Source organism: Varanus komodoensis, unplaced genomic scaffold (genome assembly GCF_004798865.1).
Source record: "Varanus komodoensis strain SLA01 unplaced genomic scaffold, ASM479886v1 scaffold54, whole genome shotgun sequence".
Classification (NCBI taxonomy): domain Eukaryota; kingdom Metazoa; phylum Chordata; class Lepidosauria; order Squamata; family Varanidae; genus Varanus; species Varanus komodoensis.
The window spans coordinates 1,848,940-1,864,951 of record NW_025336142.1 but is presented as its reverse complement, the minus strand read 5'-3'; the positions used below and the strand labels follow the sequence as shown (position 1 = coordinate 1,864,951).

The window sequence follows — 16,012 nt, the reverse complement described above, 5'->3', positions numbered from 1 at the left end:
TCATAAGAGGCTCACCGACCTGGTTCAGATGATCTTTGTGGGCTAAACAAGCCACAGTTGCTTGTTTAAGCCTCAGGGCATGCTGGGTGCAATTTGCAGATTTTTTCTGCCTTTCTTATCATACCAGAGAACCAGAGCATCCAATGAAGCTGCTTGGATGGGCACTCAGGACGCATTAAAGGATGTTCAGAAAATACATGGGTAAACGAGGGAGTTGCATTGACGGGCACTTCCTTGGCTTTAAAGGGGGTAGATGAATTCTTGGAGAATAAAACTATCCATGGCAATGACTCCGTTGGCTCTCTGCAGCCCCTCCAGCCCAGGTAGACCAGAGTCTGGAGAGCATCACACTCATGCTGTGCTTGGAGGTTTTGTGCAGACCGCTGGCTGGGTGCCATGTTGGACAGGAGGGGCCCCGGGGCTGGTCCGTCTGGGCTGCAGCGTTCCTGTGTTCCACGTGGGCCACGGCTGCTGGACCCCGGCCCCTCCTCTCTGCGAAGCGGCACGCCACCTGCAACAGCCCCGCTGTCAGAGCAGGAAGGGAAGCAGCAGCGGTCGCCGCCTTGGAGCAAGACCTGGTCTGCTGGGTCAGGAGTGCCTCTCAGGTCCAAGGGCCTCCATCCACCGCGTAGCGCAAAGAGGTGCCAGGCACCTGCGGGGCGACGGAGGAAGCAGGGAGCTCTTTGCAGACTCAGCTGGCCCTCTGGGTCGATCCGGGACACCTTGTTGTGGTGTTGCTCTGAGCAGGGGGTGGGGAGCACTGCTTGGGCCAGGTATGTTGATTTGGACCAGGAAGATATGCCTCAGGTGGAATCCAGCCTTCCTGAGTGGATGGAAATGCCCGGGCTCCCTTGGCACCTGCGAGAGCGAGGGAGGAATGCTCTTTCTTCCTCCTTTGTCATGCCCAGCTGATTGATTGATTGAATGATTGATTGGTTGGTTGGTTGATTGATTGATTGATTGATTGATTATGCCAAGTCACTCAGAAAGGCAGATCCAAGCCTTTCAGTTCTTACAGCAGAATAAGGAATCACTATATCAGCATGTGGAAAAAACATACGTGGTTTCATTTCAGGCTGTAGCTCTCTTTATTTGGGCCCTCTTCATCTCAGGTGAAGGGTGTAGGACAACCCTTAGGCAAAACTTGAAATTGCCTCTGCTTGTATACTTCATGTATGCTAGTTTCAATTTGCCCTGTCTCTGCTGTATTTATTATACGGATGTGTGTTTGCTTACAGGGAAGGCTATTCAGAGAAGTGTGTCATGAATAATTATTTTGGAATTGGATTAGATGCAAAAATTTCATTGGAATTTAACAATAAGCGAGAAGAGCACCCTGAAAAATGCAGGTAATGGCGCTGACGTCAAGGCTTCCTGTAGGAACATTCAGTGCACGCAAGCGTGTGATGGCCATCCTGTCTTCCCGCAGCCTCTTAGGAGGGGTTGATGCTTAGATGCGCAGCCTCAGCGAGATCATGTTTCTTTTGTGTTCAGAAGCAGAACGAAGAACATGATGTGGTACGGAGTCCTTGGCACCAAGGAATTACTGCAGCGGACGTACAAAAACCTCGAACAAAAAGTTCAGCTTGAGGTAACCTTCATCTCTCATGGTCGAGGTCCCATCAAGTAAGAGGTGCGGGGGCAGAAGGCTGAGCCCCGCCAGCCTGGCCTTCTTCATGCTGTCTTGCTACTTGTGGTGCTGGACTTTCTTGATGGCCCACCATGGCTTCCTGCCGAACCTCTGGCCCACTGGAGGCAGGTCCTTGGAGAGGTCTTCCTCCTGTCTGTTGCAGCTCCTGCTGGGTGGCTCAAGAGGAGAAGTGAAAAGAGATTGTCCCAAATTGTTATTCTGCTCTGATTGACAGCAGGCAGGAAAGGCCAAGGATTTTCTTAAACACATGGCCTAAGACCACCCCACCTTTGGAGCCTAGCACCGGACTGATTTCCCAGTTTTTGTCTGCGCCTTTTCCCCAGCTTCCACCATCCCTGAGAGCTGCGCTTTCCTGGAGACGCCTCTTAACCCCCTGGCACCAGTGGGGGCTTCCCTTCCACTGTGAACAGCAGGCGTGTGGGGAGAAGCGCAAGCCTTCCCCAGATGTAGACTTAACTCTGCTCACTGGCACCAGCGCTCTCTTCTTGCTGATCAAACACACCGTGCAAGCTGTGCAACAAATGTGTGTAAAGGACGAGCCTTTGCATTAGCACTGTCTCCATGCACAGGGCACTGCATATCCTCACTGCACTTAAATGCTGCATGTAATGAAGTGCATTGCAGTGAAATGTTTTCAGGAAGGCTTGCGGAGGAAACAGGCTGAAGGGGAGCGATGCCAAGCTTCCCCGGTCTGCCCCAAAAGTTACGGCTTTTTAACGAGGGCAGGGGATTGGATGGACTGTTTAGGAGGAAGAGATTTTTCAGTCCTTTATTTATTTATAAGATTTTTAGCCCACCCCATAATTCACTCGACTCCCTTAGGTATTCCTCTTGGTCAAAGGAATTTCAAAGCATTTTGATTGTGCTTTGAAATAGACCTGGAGTCGTTGCATGCTGGCTTCTCTACATGAGATGTTTATTGTGCGCTTGGAAAGCCTCGTTCACTGAAGTTTCTGGGTCTTTACATGACATTGGGCTCTTCCTTCCTTTCTAGCCTGTTTTGCAGGCTTGTCTAGAGTGAGGAGAGTTTGATATTAAAGTTTCACGTGGGACAAATGGGAACCGAAGCCCCTTCTGCACTCACAGGTTCCCTGTTCTGCAGCTCTTCTACAGCTCCACCTTGTGTTTCGTTAACACAATGTCTTAACAAGGCAGAAAAACTGGGAAAAAGCATGTCAAAGATGCGTTTTTCCATCCACAGTGAAGATGGAAGGAGACGCCTCAGTTAAGCAACTGGTCCCTCGTCAACAGTTGCCTACTGCGTTCTGTTTGGCAATTTCCGGATCTTTTTCAAAGGCCCTTCTGTTTGGAGCACATTACAAACAGTGTCATAAAGCCAGCATTGATAGTTATATATATTTTGACTCATGCATACACTATTGGGGACTGCCCTGCTTACAACGGGAAGGCCAGTTATCCGTCGGGGCATTCTGGTTTCACTGCGATCTCCACTGTGTATGAATTGCATCGGCTTTTTTGAGTGCTTCCTGTCAGTCACTTCTGCACTGGGAAGTTTTTGCCTTTCGATTCTGTCACAACACTGTAGAACTGGCCTGCGGGAAAATAATTGGAAGAGGCTCACGACACAACACAGCTGCATGGAGATATGTGGAATGACCTGGTTAAAGAGGGGAAGCTAGACTAGATGAATTCTGGGATTCAAGGAAACAGAATTCAAGTCCATTGAATTCTGGGATTAAAGGAAACAGAAACTGACGTTGGGGATTATAGATACCATGTTTTATGTTTTGCAGTGTGACGGACAATATATCCCTCTTCCGAGTCTTCAAGGCATCGCTGTTCTGAATATTCCAAGCTATGCTGGCGGCACCAATTTCTGGGGTGGAACCAAGGAGGATGATGTGAGTACCGTGAGTGTTGGGCCAGAAAAAACATGCTTTAGAAAGGAAGTCAGGATTTCTGCTGCTTCCGTGACAAAGTGTAGTTTATAAAAACATCACAGGACCTTTGCTTAAGGTTGGAATAATTTTTCTTTTCAAATGCACATGTATTTCTTGACAAGACAATGGCTTCTCTATATCTCCGAAAGGATAAATAGAAATAATTGTTTGCAATCCTTTTTTTCACTGGTCATTCTATAGTATTAAGACATTTTCTGTCTAGTATGTAAAGATTTACAACTTTACCATGCTATACTTTAGTTTCAGGTTGTTCTCTCTCTCTCTCTCTCTCTCTCTCTCTCACTGTTGCTCTTGCTCTTTCTCTCACGCTCGCGCTCTCTCTCACTCTCTGGATATGGGAAGCAGTACTTATGCTAACTCCCTAAAGGTTTGAATTTGAAACGTACCCTGAGCATATCAGCCTCACACTGGGGCTTCAACGCTCACAGTGTTTTGGGTTAAGGACCCAGTAAATATGTATGCATAGATAACATAAAAACTACACATCAGCTATTAATAATGTGGTTGCATATAGATGGCACGTCAGTCTTGAGGTACATCTTGAATGGCTGAAACACTTTTCTTTGCATCCTTTTAAACATTTTGCTTTCAAAATGGGTGAGGTACCATGGCTCTTATTTGTAACTCTTCTGAATGTTGCCACACTTGTTTTTGACATGACAACACGACACACTGTCCCAAATGCTTTGCTCCTTCACTGAGATGTCGATTTATAATTTGAAGTATAAAATGCAATATCTCAATGACATCCATGCTGGCCTGCAGGTGCTTAAGTGCCCTTGAGGTCTTGCAGAGCCACAGAGACCAGAGCAGGTCCTAAAATGCTTGGAGTTCTCTGCCAAAACGGACGTTTCCTTTCCCACTAGATATTCGGGGCACCGTCATTTGATGATAAAATCTTGGAGGTTGTTGCCGTGTTTGGCAGCATGCAGATGGCTGTTTCTCGGGTTATCAAACTGCAGCATCATCGGATAGCTCAGGTATGTGCGCGGTCCAGGAAGAACGAAAGCTTTTAGGGGTTCAGGAGGCTGCAGACTTGTGCCAGACTTCCTGTTTGCATTGCAAGTGTGCAGCAGATCTTCTTATGTGCCAGCCAGGAAGAGTTCTTTGCCCTTGAAACATCCCTGGTCAGGAGCTCCCAACAGCAGGTCTCGATGGGGATGCCTGAATATATTTGTCTCCACTGAAATCTGTTTGCTGCCTTTCAGTGCCGGTCAGTAAAGATCACCATACTTGGAGAAGAGGGAGTCCCGGTGCAAGTCGATGGAGAAGCATGGATCCAGCCTCCAGGAATTATTAAAATTGTGCACAAAAACAGGGCGCAGATGCTAACACGAGACAGGGTATGTGACAGCAATCGTTTGCCCGGTGCAGAATTGGAAGTCCTTTTGGGAGGAATTTGAGCACTTCCTTGTAGGAATGTGTGGCTAGTTTATGGACTTCTGAAAGCCATACTCTGCATGGTGGGAAAAGGCGGGTGTGCGGACATTTCAGTGCAGTCGCGTGTGTGGGTGTGAAGGAGAGACCAGCTGGGAGGGGGCATGGATTGGTATCATTTGATATGAAACAGGCTAACACTCCCAGGAGTGAGCCTGGATTTGAGTCTGAAGTATAAGAACATCCTACTTGACGACACCTGAGTGACACATGGCACATAGGCCCGCGTTTCGCATTATCCATCCTTGTCGGAAAGAATTGCTCATAATTGGAATGACTGATTATTCATAATTCTTGGAAATCCTCCTTGAATTCCTTTGTGTGTCGTGCTCCACCCTGGATGGGAAGATGGAGGATCGATGCCGATCAACGTCGAGTGACTTGCTCCCTTTTCAACAGGCCTTTGAGAATACCTTGAAGTCCTGGGAAGACAAGCAAAAGTGCGACTCCTACAAACCAGTGCTGAGGTCGCCTTTGTGCCCTCAGCAGGCTGTGGAACTGGCCATGGAGGAGGAGGCTTTGCAGGTCCAGTTGTGTTGTCATGCAGCCGAGGAACTGATCACCAGGTATGGATTACCTGAAGCCGTCCTCAGTGCTTTAGCATTACCTGCCCTTGTCGCAGAACCTGTGGCAGGACAGACGGTCCATGTGCACTGTTTTTTACTGACTGCAAAAGGTATTTGCTTTCTTAAATGCTCAAAGTATCTAAATTTTCTGGTATTGGTGTAGACTGTCCTAAATTCTTGCACACTGAGAATAACGTTGCAAGGATACGAATATATTCTGTGAAGAACAGGAAACATTCTGTTTTGTGTTTTCATTACTCATGAATTTGCTGTGGTGACATGTTTCTGTTCATGGAGCCCGGGTAGACACAGTGGTCTTTAGGGGACAGATTTGGTAGCATGCTCTAGATTGTAGGACACGGGATAATCAAGTCAAGCTGCGACAGCCCAGGTTCAGGCTGGACATCAGGAGAAGCTTCCTCCCTGTCAGAGCAACAAGGCAGTGCCTGGAGCTGGTCTCCCACCCTGGAGACACTCAAGGAGAAACTGGGCGGCCATTCGAGTGGGATGCTGTGACTTGGTGTCCTGCAACAGCAGGGGGTGGACCTGATGGCTTTCATGGCCTCTTCCAACCCTACTCTTTTACGATTAAATTATTGTGAGGCTTCAAGGTGATGGTGAGCCTTCAACTTGCGACAAAGTGGTACCAGACCAGAAATTCCACCTGCGTGCCACCGCCTAGCTGTTGATGAAGGTGGGGATTGCAAGGAGGCCGGCTGCAAGAAAGTCTCTTGTAATCGGTGGCCAAATCATCCCAGAGGCCATGCTGGGTCACCAGCCCTCAAACTGGACAAGATCCATATCTGACCATCGCTTGCAGCCGATGCAGCATCCCTTGGACCTCAAGTTATGCCAGTGGACTGAGTCTGCGGTGCTCGAGTCGCTGTAGCTCAAAGTACATCCCAGGTGAGCACTTCCTTCAGTCCTCATCTCCGTGTCTGTGGCTCGTGGTAGCGCTTTGTGACAATTAAAGGAAGAGGAGCGACAGGTGGTAATGCTGCAATGCATGAAAACAGAGGCCCAATTCAACATAACAGTCAAGACTGTGGAATAGGAATGCTGGGAAAATATCTGAGAAGACCGTGGGGTCCTTCCCTGAATGCTTCTCTGCAGAAGATGATGCAAAAACTGGGTGGGCACTTTCCCTTGCTTTGGGTCAGCGTTTTCAGGCCACAGTTAATCAGCAGTGCATTTCTGCTTTCCCCTGCAGGATCTGTGACACGGCAAAGACACACCGCCTGCTGGAGCAGGAACTGGCGCATGCAGTGAACGCGTGTTCTCATGCACTAAACAAAGCCAGCCCGAGATTTCCCGAGGTAACGAAAAATGTGGTGCTGGATAAATAATGCACTTTTAAAAAACCAGCCATCAGTCATTAATGCCCGTGGGGTGGAGTGGTTTTCAGATGCACTGTGGCTTTACCACATTTTATTTGTGCTTAATATAAAATGAACCACTCCTTTATAGGTTAAAACTATTTTTTATCTGCAATTTAATTGGTGCTCCAATGCTAGAGGAATGTTTCTTGCACCGAGAATTAATTAGGAGGCCATTGCTACATAGGAAAACTCTCCAGAGGGGGACCAACAGGTTCCCTGTCATTGTTCCTTCTTCCCAAAAGCCACACGGGGGTAGTGGCTTGTCAGCCTTTTGGGCCTGAGCCACACTGGGCCATTGAGAAACTTTCTGGCCATCACGGAAGGGCTGCTACCGAAGACGTAGCTAGATACCAAGGACAGATAGCCGCTGCCAAAGACGGAAGGGTGAATCCTGTGCTCCATCACCCAAACCATCCATCTCAGCACTAACAGAATCCCGTTGCAGATGGTGTTTGCGTTTGCTCTCGCTCCACCAACTCCTTTCCCCATTCCTTTGTCTCATGATGAAGCGCCACCGTTCGCTCTGTCTCCCCACACACGCACACACCCTGTCCTCTCACAACAAGCTCCTGAACAACCGTGCTTGCCCTCTCTCAGGACCCCTCCAAGCTCCCCTGTTCCCGAATCGCTCCCCGCCTTTGCCCCCTCCACCTCGCACGTGCACGCCACCCTCTCCTTCAGAGATGCGATGCGCAGCAGCACAGTTTCTGCCCAGCGGGTGCCGTGCCACGGGGGGTGCTGCTGGCTTCCCTGCCGCCAGCATGCCCTCCTTTGCCCCCTGTAGCCCTGCCGTCTGCCTCCCTAGACGGAAGCGGCCCAGGTCCCGTTTCCTCCCTTCACCCCTTCGTGTTCTCAGCAAGCGGGCAGAGCAAAATGCCCGTCCGCAGCACCTCACCCTCCTTCTTTCCAAAGAATGTTTCTGAAACCAAGATGGCAGCATCCAAAGGCCTCCCTTGGAGCAATCCAAGCTGCCAGTGCGACTTACAATAACAAGAGTGAGAATAAAACCAGGAGTAGGAAGGGCACTTTGGTGGGTGCCACAGAGGGCGCCTGGTGGCATGAAAGTGCCCACATGTGCTCTCCCCAAACACCATCCACATAACAGGGTCCCATGTGGACAGGAGAGTCCCTGCAAGACCCTCTTCAAAAGTCCCCTCTTGGATATTTCCTTCTCAACCCCAAGGAAGATTCGGAATGGGAGTGTTGTCTCAGCCATGGGAATATATTTACGGTGTTGCTCGCCCACCTGTCAACAGGCATGCTCAAGAATGGTGAAAACCCTGTTTAGGTTCTGGCTGGGGAAGTCACGTTGACTTCCTGTGTTTTTCTCGGCCTTTCCCATTGCTGCAAAGCTGTTCATGGTTAAACTTATGGCTGTTGTTTTTTCAACTGTTCCTCCTGCAGAACCTGACAAGAAACACGGCCCTTGAGGTTGCTGTCAACGTGAAGGCGCTGCATGATGAAACGGCATCCTTGCTTGTAGGAAGGGTCCCTTTGGTAAGATGGAGATGTACCTTCTCCCTGCTTTGCTTAATGCATTATATTGATAGAAACTGACCTTTTCCAACCATAGTTCAGCACCCCACAATGAGGAGAGGGAGTCCAGCCAGCAGAAGGGGGTGGGGGGGGCTTATCTCAGGGAAAGGCCTGAGGTTTGGGGCAGGGCCCTTTCGAAGCAAAACTGCTGTATTTTTCTTCTCCCCTTGGAAGCAGGAGATCAGCTAGCCGGAGGGGATGGGGACTCAGTCCTTTCGCTGCATTATGGATCATTTACCAAATTGAAAAAGTATTGTTTGCAGACAGAAATAATTTGTCCCATCAGTTTGAAGCATGCTGTGACTTACAAATAAGTAGTAGCATTGCTATTTCTGCTGGGTTCAGCTTTGATACAAACAAATTTCACATGTTAGCGAAATTTAGAAAGTTTTTAGAGTTTTAAAATCCATATGTATATATCACCTATTGATGTCCATTCCTTGGTCTTAAGACTAGGGCGGTTAGAGGAACATGAATATTCCTCTTTTTTAAAGACAAAATTATTGCTCTCGATTTGTGAGCTTTACAACAGCAGTCGCTGGGACAATTTCATTGTGAAAGATGGTTGTTTAAAAGAAAAAGAGAAACTTCATCAGGTTTTGTGGCTTTTTTCTGTAGCAGCTGGATTCTGCCCAGGATGAAATGCTTTCAACAGCTGTGCACAGTTTGGAAACTGAATTAAGAAAGCTTGCTGAAATTCCTTGGCTCTTTTATGTTCTACAACTAAATGATGATGAGGTGAGCAAAACTCAGATTTTCATCCTAAATCCCTTCTGTGTATTATATTCACATTCACAATTCTGTCATGCTTACAGAGTATTAATGCTTAAATCTACAATAAACACGCTGTTACCTGAGATACACGATGCCCTTGTTTAAAACTTTGATTTCCTTCTTCCAATTTCTTCTCTTTTAATCCTGCCCTGACTATGATTTCAAGACCAATTCAGTGTGTGAATGCAAAGTTAGTCACACATTCTGCTCGGTGCTCTCTGGCTCAATGCTGAAATTGCTTGCAAAACATGTTTTTTATAATGCAATGGTTTTTATATGCCCGAGGGCTTCCTATTTGTATTCGAGTGCATTCAGGACAAGATAACTTGTTTTTTTGGGCTGTACCAAATGCTCACTTATTTCCATTTCTGGAATAAAAGTAATGCTTTCCCCCATCTCTGCCGCGCATCTTATGCAGCCCTTGAGCTAAGAGCATAGATATTGTCCTCGAAGAAGAAAATCCATATTTGGAAATGCATCCAGCTGTGGGATCCCATGGGAAGCTGGTAGACCACTGGTTGAACAGAATGCGGAGCTACTTGGACCCTTGGTCTCATCCTGCTCCACTCTTCTTATGAAAATTTATTTCCCTCTTTTATTGGTGCTGCATACAGTGGCCCTGGTTGTGCATATATTTGCCTTTCTTTGGTTGAACCCATTGGAGAAAGAGCAACATTCCTTGCTCCTGTTGCTAATTATTGTCCTCTCAGGCCTCCTCAAATTGCTGTTTTCAGTCTAACTGTTGCTTTCTGCCTTCTTATATACCTGAACTGTTTGCCTTTTCAGGAGTTGCACTAAATTGTTTCTATTTGTTAAAGCTACTGCATTTCATGAAATTAGGTTGTTTGCCTGTAGCTTCAAATTATTTAAAATTAGTGGTTATTTGCCAAATCCATGCTGCATTTCCACTGTCAACAAACAAACAACCCCCTTTAGACTTAAGACCTTGTTTCTAGAGTGGGCAACACATACCCAAATACTGCTTCCAGGTATTAGACGCTGATAGATCTTCTTCTGTGCCTACCAACTTGAAGAACATGTTTAGGCTAGGTGGCGTCATCTGTTTAAGTTAAGCCTTTCCTGTTGAACGGAAACTTCTTAAAAAGGAGGGAATTTGTAATAAGCTGAAAGGATAAGTCAACTGTGTGTCCAGAATGTTGAGGGGGATTCAGAACAACAGTTGTGAAGCTCAGCTGGGATGTGTCTCACCGACCAGAAAGTGTACTACCATCTGTGAGGAGTATGTTGTTAAATACAGTTACTCTGATGATGATGGATAATTTAATTGCATCAAAAGCAGGATACTGGCTAAGGAAGTGGTTGGATCATTAGGCGACACAAATTAAGGAAAGATAAGAAGGTAGCAGAGAAGCCAATGAATGTTTTGGGCTAAACTCATTTTCAGGAAGGGAGTTGGAGCAACTGAGGCCAAAACTAGTGGCAAGGGCTAATGTTCTGAGTGCGGATCATTTAATGTGGTTTTATGTAGTTAGCAGAGCATATGAACTTTTTTAAAGACTTCTGATTTAAATTAGACAGGATATAACGAAGTAAAATAGCTAAGCTATTTAGACAGTAGTTGGATACTCAATGAAATAAAACCTTCATCTCCGCCTGTCATTCTATGTTGTCCTGGAAACCACATGTCTTTTTCATTTTTTAAAATTCTGCTTTTCGGCGTAGTCCCTTTGCTATAGCTTTTAAATATTTAGATCTCAAGTTATTTTTTCTTCTTCTTTCTTTCATGTATCAGTTCTCAACCATTGCAAACCACCCTGAGAACTTTCGTTTGTGGTTGCAGATAAATAAATACGTTTGAGTTTTCCCATCTCTTCTGTTTCTAGGACCCTCCCTTGGAATATACGAAGAGAAACAACAGAAGCACGGTATTTCGCATAGTGCCAAAGTTTAAAAAGGAGAAGGTTCAGAAGCAAAAGACAAGCTCTCCACCTGGTATGCTTTAAAACAAGTAATACTGTTTGGGGGAGAAATGCTTCAGGTATTTAATTACAAGTTTAGGTAATGAACTTTGATTATCCTCTCAAACCATGAGTCGTGCCACAGAAAGTCTGGGCTAAATGACTTGCAGATGCAAAATAAGAGGATTTCTGTGTTGTCTCGGCTATGAGATAAGATCAAGTCTTTTTCTCTGGCTTTTCTGTAACTGGATTAGTCGTCCTTTAATGACTTATGCCACCTTACTGGTTTTCCAACTGTGTCCCGGGATGCCCTGGAATTCTGTAGAAGCTTCTCAGATGTTGCTCAGTGAGAAAGTCAACATGCTTCCATCACTGAGGGTTTTCATTTCAATCCTAATTTTCCCCTGTCCTGTGCAACTGTTGGGTTTGTTGTAGAGAGTACATGAAGCATGTAAGATTTCACAGTGAGGTCCAAACCTGTACCTGGGATGAATCGGAAGATCTCAGTTGCATGATCTCAATAATTCCTTGGCTGGCAAATCCATGTGGAAAGAGTTGCCCGAAAGAAAAAAGTTGGAAAGCTTCGACTCATCATGCATTTGCCGGCTTAAGAAAAATGGTGAATGAGAAGCAAAGAGATCTTCACGATTCTCTGTTATAGGTGTGTGTAGGATCACAACCATACTGTATGGATAGTCACCTCACACAAGTGACACATTTCAAAAGATTGAGAAGAGAACCGGACACAGAACTGGGAGTCAGTTTGGAAAGCTCACCTGAACGTGTGGAGCAACTGACTGCTTCTAACATTTGAAGATAGCCTGGGTCAAGCTTACCTTCGAACATGAAATAGTACCTGTGAAAATTGGGGCAACGGCATATATGTTCCGACCTCCTCATTAAACTCATTTTTCGGTCTAATGTTGACCACTAACCTTCGGGAGCAGCGTTGGCAGAACTTTCCAATGTGCTGCTCTCCTGATGTGGTGGACGGGGCACTTGCTGGATGAAGGGCGACAGCGGATTGTCTGAATGAGCACTGATTTTTTCCTGCTGACATTGTGACCAATAAATTGCCATCTTAGGGTAGCACAATGTGCACAGGCCTTGCAGGACAGATTCTAATCCAGTCAGTGAATCGGTTGAGGCTGAGAGAGGCTTGATAGTCCTGATGCTGAAGCTGAAAGCATGGCTGCCCCCTTGTCCCGGGTTCTAGTCCCATTCTCTGGTTTTCCTTACTTGTAACCCGCATGAAAAAAGAAGCTGACCATTTCCCCCAAAATGTGTCCCACTTTCGCTGTCACTGCCGCATTCTGCCCTCGTCTTCCACTCTTTGTGGCCTAACCTTTGCTTTGAATGCTCTTGAGCATGTAGAAAATTAAGGGGGTTTTGCTCTTAACTTTGGTAGTTCAAAAGTGGGGCACAGATGAAGTTGCTGCGTGGCTGGACCTACTCAGTTTGGGAGAGTACAAGGAAGCCTTCGTCAGCCATGACATCCGAGGCTCTGAGCTTTTGCACCTGGAAAGGCGAGATCTGAAGGTATTTTCTTTGTGCTACTTTCTGCTTATCAGAACCTCTCTTTTCTTAATAGAAATTAATGGAAACCTTTCTCCTGTTCCCACGCCAGTTACGTGCTTGCGGCTTGGCTTTTAGCGTGCAAACCTGCAAAAAATCAAACACCGAAACTAATATTAATAGTCTGTTAGTCCCTACTTTCAACTGGTAATGTCAGACGTATTGAGGATTAGCTTCTATAACAATGTACGCAGAGGCTTGGCAGAATCGTTCTATGTGTGAGCCGTATTAATTTTTGTGAAAACTGGAGTGTCTGTTGGAGAGAGAACTGAGAGGGTTTCAGCTGGTCTCGCAGATGATGGCCAGCCTTGTTTCTCCACTCCATCCAAGCCCACGGAAGCCAGTCTGGTTGCAGATAAGTGCCTGGAGTCGGGAACGGACAGCCTGGGTGAGGGCAGACAGAGTGAAGCTTGACCTAATCAGTTTGGGGGTGTTTGTAGTTTGTTAAAAGGCAGATCACACAAAGGGATTCAGCTGCTGCTGGAGGGGAATGGTTGCATTTCCCTTGAAGAGTCAGGGGAATCTTTGGGTGTATCCACTGGGATGTATTCTTCAGCTTGGCCCTGAGCCTGAGGTTAGTGTGCCCATTCCTATAGAAGTCTGATCTGGCCGTAGCTACACACGTTTTAGTGTCACCCCTTTGGATTACCTGGGGCAATGTGCTCTCCGTGAAAACTCTTTGGAAACGCAACCTGTCCACAGCCACTGTGTCCAGCTTGGTGGAAATGGTCATGGCCTGCCCCAGTCAGAAAGAGTGTAAAGCAACAAGATGCTGGAACGGACAAAGAAGAAAGGAGGGACCACGGTCAGAATAGTAGAAACTGACTGAAGAGTATTTGCTTTGATTACAGATTCAGCACAGAGGAAATAAAAGAGTGGAGACTTTACTCAGTTAATCTTTAAAATAATTAATCTTCACTTAAACTATCTGGGAAAGGAAAGCGCTTCATGGACAATTATTTAGCTTTCTGTACTTCAGTAAAAGTGGGAAGTCACCCTGTTTCATCTGAAGATTCAAATATTTAAGGCGGCTGTTTTGGGGGACTGGTTACGACATTTCTGACCCTCTTCAAAGGCACAGCTAGGGTTCTCAACAAGTGTTTCAGAGTCCAGAATAGTCTTGGGTTTAAAAAGTCTCTTGGGCTTTGTGGGACTCTTTCCCATTCTCCTTGAGCTTCATGAAGAATTAGGGGCTTGCTTGTGGATGGGAGTCACAGCAGGGCCCTATCCACTAGGATCTGTTCCACATGCTCTCTATGGCCCCTTTCATTCACTTGCAGGCGATTGGTCTTAAGCTCAGTGGAGTCGCACTTCCAGCCTATGTTGCCATCTGGATGGGAAAGCCAGGAATTGCCGGAATGTCTCAGGCATGTATTGTTGGTGATGCTGGGATTCCAGCCCGTATTTTGGTGCTTGGGCACAGAAGACGAAGTCAGTCTTCTCAAGCACAGACTCAGGCATTTGTCAGGTGAAGACGGAAGAGGCTGTAGCGTCTTCCCAACATAAGAACGTAAAGAAAGCCCTGCTAGATTGGAGCCAAAGTCCACCTAGTCCAGCTCTCCATATACATGGTGGCACACCAGCCACCCACGGGATCCCTCCAGCAGGATGGGAGCAAGGCCGTCCCCTGCCTAGGCCGCTCGGCAGTGCAGGGAGGCCGCCTCTGCTCAGGGAAGAAGCCCGTGCCCAGTGAGGCTGGTAGCCCCCAGTCCCGTCTCTTTTTGAAGCCATCCAGATGGGCAGCCATCACCACTTCCTGTGGCAGCAAATTCCACAGCTTGACTACGCTGTGTGAAGAAGTCCTTCTTAAACCAGCCATCACCTCAAATACAAAGCGAATACGAGATCACAAATCCTGGTGGTGGTGGTGGGAGTGAAGATATTCTTTCCGGGGGCTGGGACTCCAGATGGCTGGTCCTGACGGGGACCGAAACGTCAGTGCTACGAGTGGCTGCTTCTCCCCATACCTGCCCCACTGAGATTTAGGCGGCGGTTGCTGACCCCTAGGAAGGGCAGAGGAGCCTTTGGATCCTGGCCTTACATCCCGTCTATATGTCAAGCGGTGAGAATCCCATTTCATGCTAAACACCTTAGATGCACACATGGCTGTAGGTCAGGTCCGGGATTCAGGCTGGAGTAAGGAGGGAAAAGCTGGAATCAGGCAGACATGTTTTCCTTTCAGGTTGTTTTTGCTAGACTGGAGGAAGCGAATGTTCAACTAGGAAGTGTGTGGAGGGCCCAGGTGAGGGTTGTCTTATGGGAGAGTGCCAAGGAAGCACGGTTGTTGCCACATGTCCCAGTTCACACCCAGACATAACAGTTGTGTGCTTACATAGAGAGGGTGACTTGAGTCTAAGGGGGCAAGGAGGGGAGGCATTCACATAGTTGACTTGTGTACTAGAAACTGGGCAGCCCTCTGAGTGGGATGGTGTCATGTGGTGTCCTGCAACAGCAGGGGTTGGACGCGATGGCCTTCATGGCCCCTTCCAGCTCTACTACTCTATGATTCTATGACTGCACTGAAAGGAAGAGCAGGTACTTCTGTGTGGTAGGAGTCGAAAAGCATAAACTTAATTTTTGTGGATGCTGACTTGGAAAAACACATGCACACGGAGAGAGTGTAAGCACATGTGCCAGAATACGTGTTCTAGCATGATGCCTCACTAGCAGAGAAAGTTTACGATGGGAGAAATTAGCATGTGCCAAATAAGGAGCCTTATGGAAATGGTGGTGTGGGAAAATGGAAGGTTGTGACCAAGAAAAGCTGGTGAACATTTTATTTATTTATTTATTTATTTATTTATTTATTTATTTATTTATTAAAACATTTTCATGCTGCCCCATTCGCTGAAGCCTTGGGGCGGCTTACAATGTTAAGCTAAAAAATAATTATAACATTAAATTAAAAAATACAAACATTAAGTTAAAATGCAAAAATAACAATATAAAATAAGTCGCCCTGCCCAGATAAAATCCAATAATATTAACAATTAAAATGCCGCTTAAATAAAAAGGTCTTCGCCTGGCGCCGAAAAACAAATAACGACGGCGCCAGGCAGACTTCTCTGGGGAGCGCATTCCACAACATGTTGGGGTGGACAAGGACAGATATAGGAGGAGGAGAGCCATTCCGTGCCTCTGGAGGAAGGGGAACCCAAAGACTGCATCATATGTTTGCTTTGCAAAGGTTAGGAAAGCGTCCCGATTGTGCTTCCCGTGTTATGTGTTCCAATTGTGTGTGTTGTGCTTCACT

General features: G+C 46.7%; 1 protein-coding gene across 10 annotated transcripts in view; it reads left to right on the top strand.

The window, feature by feature from the left end:
- Positions 1 to 16,012, top strand: part of DGKH (diacylglycerol kinase eta) — an 88,614-nt gene that overhangs the window by 58,471 nt on the left and 14,131 nt on the right. For 5 of the 10 annotated variants that reach the window (XR_006416469.1, XM_044448211.1, XM_044448210.1 and 2 more), the window contains 11 exons: positions 1,239 to 1,349; positions 1,495 to 1,591; positions 3,406 to 3,513; positions 4,440 to 4,553; positions 4,782 to 4,916; positions 5,410 to 5,576; positions 6,787 to 6,892; positions 8,360 to 8,452; positions 9,110 to 9,229; positions 11,110 to 11,218; positions 12,593 to 12,723. Coding sequence is in view for 8 of the 10 variants with exons in the window: in XM_044448211.1 (XP_044304146.1) it covers positions 1,239 to 1,349; positions 1,495 to 1,591; positions 3,406 to 3,513; positions 4,440 to 4,553; positions 4,782 to 4,916; positions 5,410 to 5,576; positions 6,787 to 6,892; positions 8,360 to 8,452; positions 9,110 to 9,229; positions 11,110 to 11,218; positions 12,593 to 12,723 (1,291 nt within the window). In the remaining 2 variants the exon portion in view is untranslated. Of the gene's footprint in view, positions 1 to 1,238; positions 1,350 to 1,494; positions 1,592 to 3,405; positions 3,514 to 4,439; positions 4,554 to 4,781; positions 4,917 to 5,409; positions 6,483 to 6,786; positions 6,893 to 8,359; positions 8,453 to 9,109; positions 9,230 to 11,109; positions 11,219 to 12,592; positions 12,724 to 16,012 lie in introns of those variants that run through there. The other 5 variants (XM_044448212.1, XM_044448215.1, XM_044448213.1 and 2 more) reach the window with 4 other exon arrangements.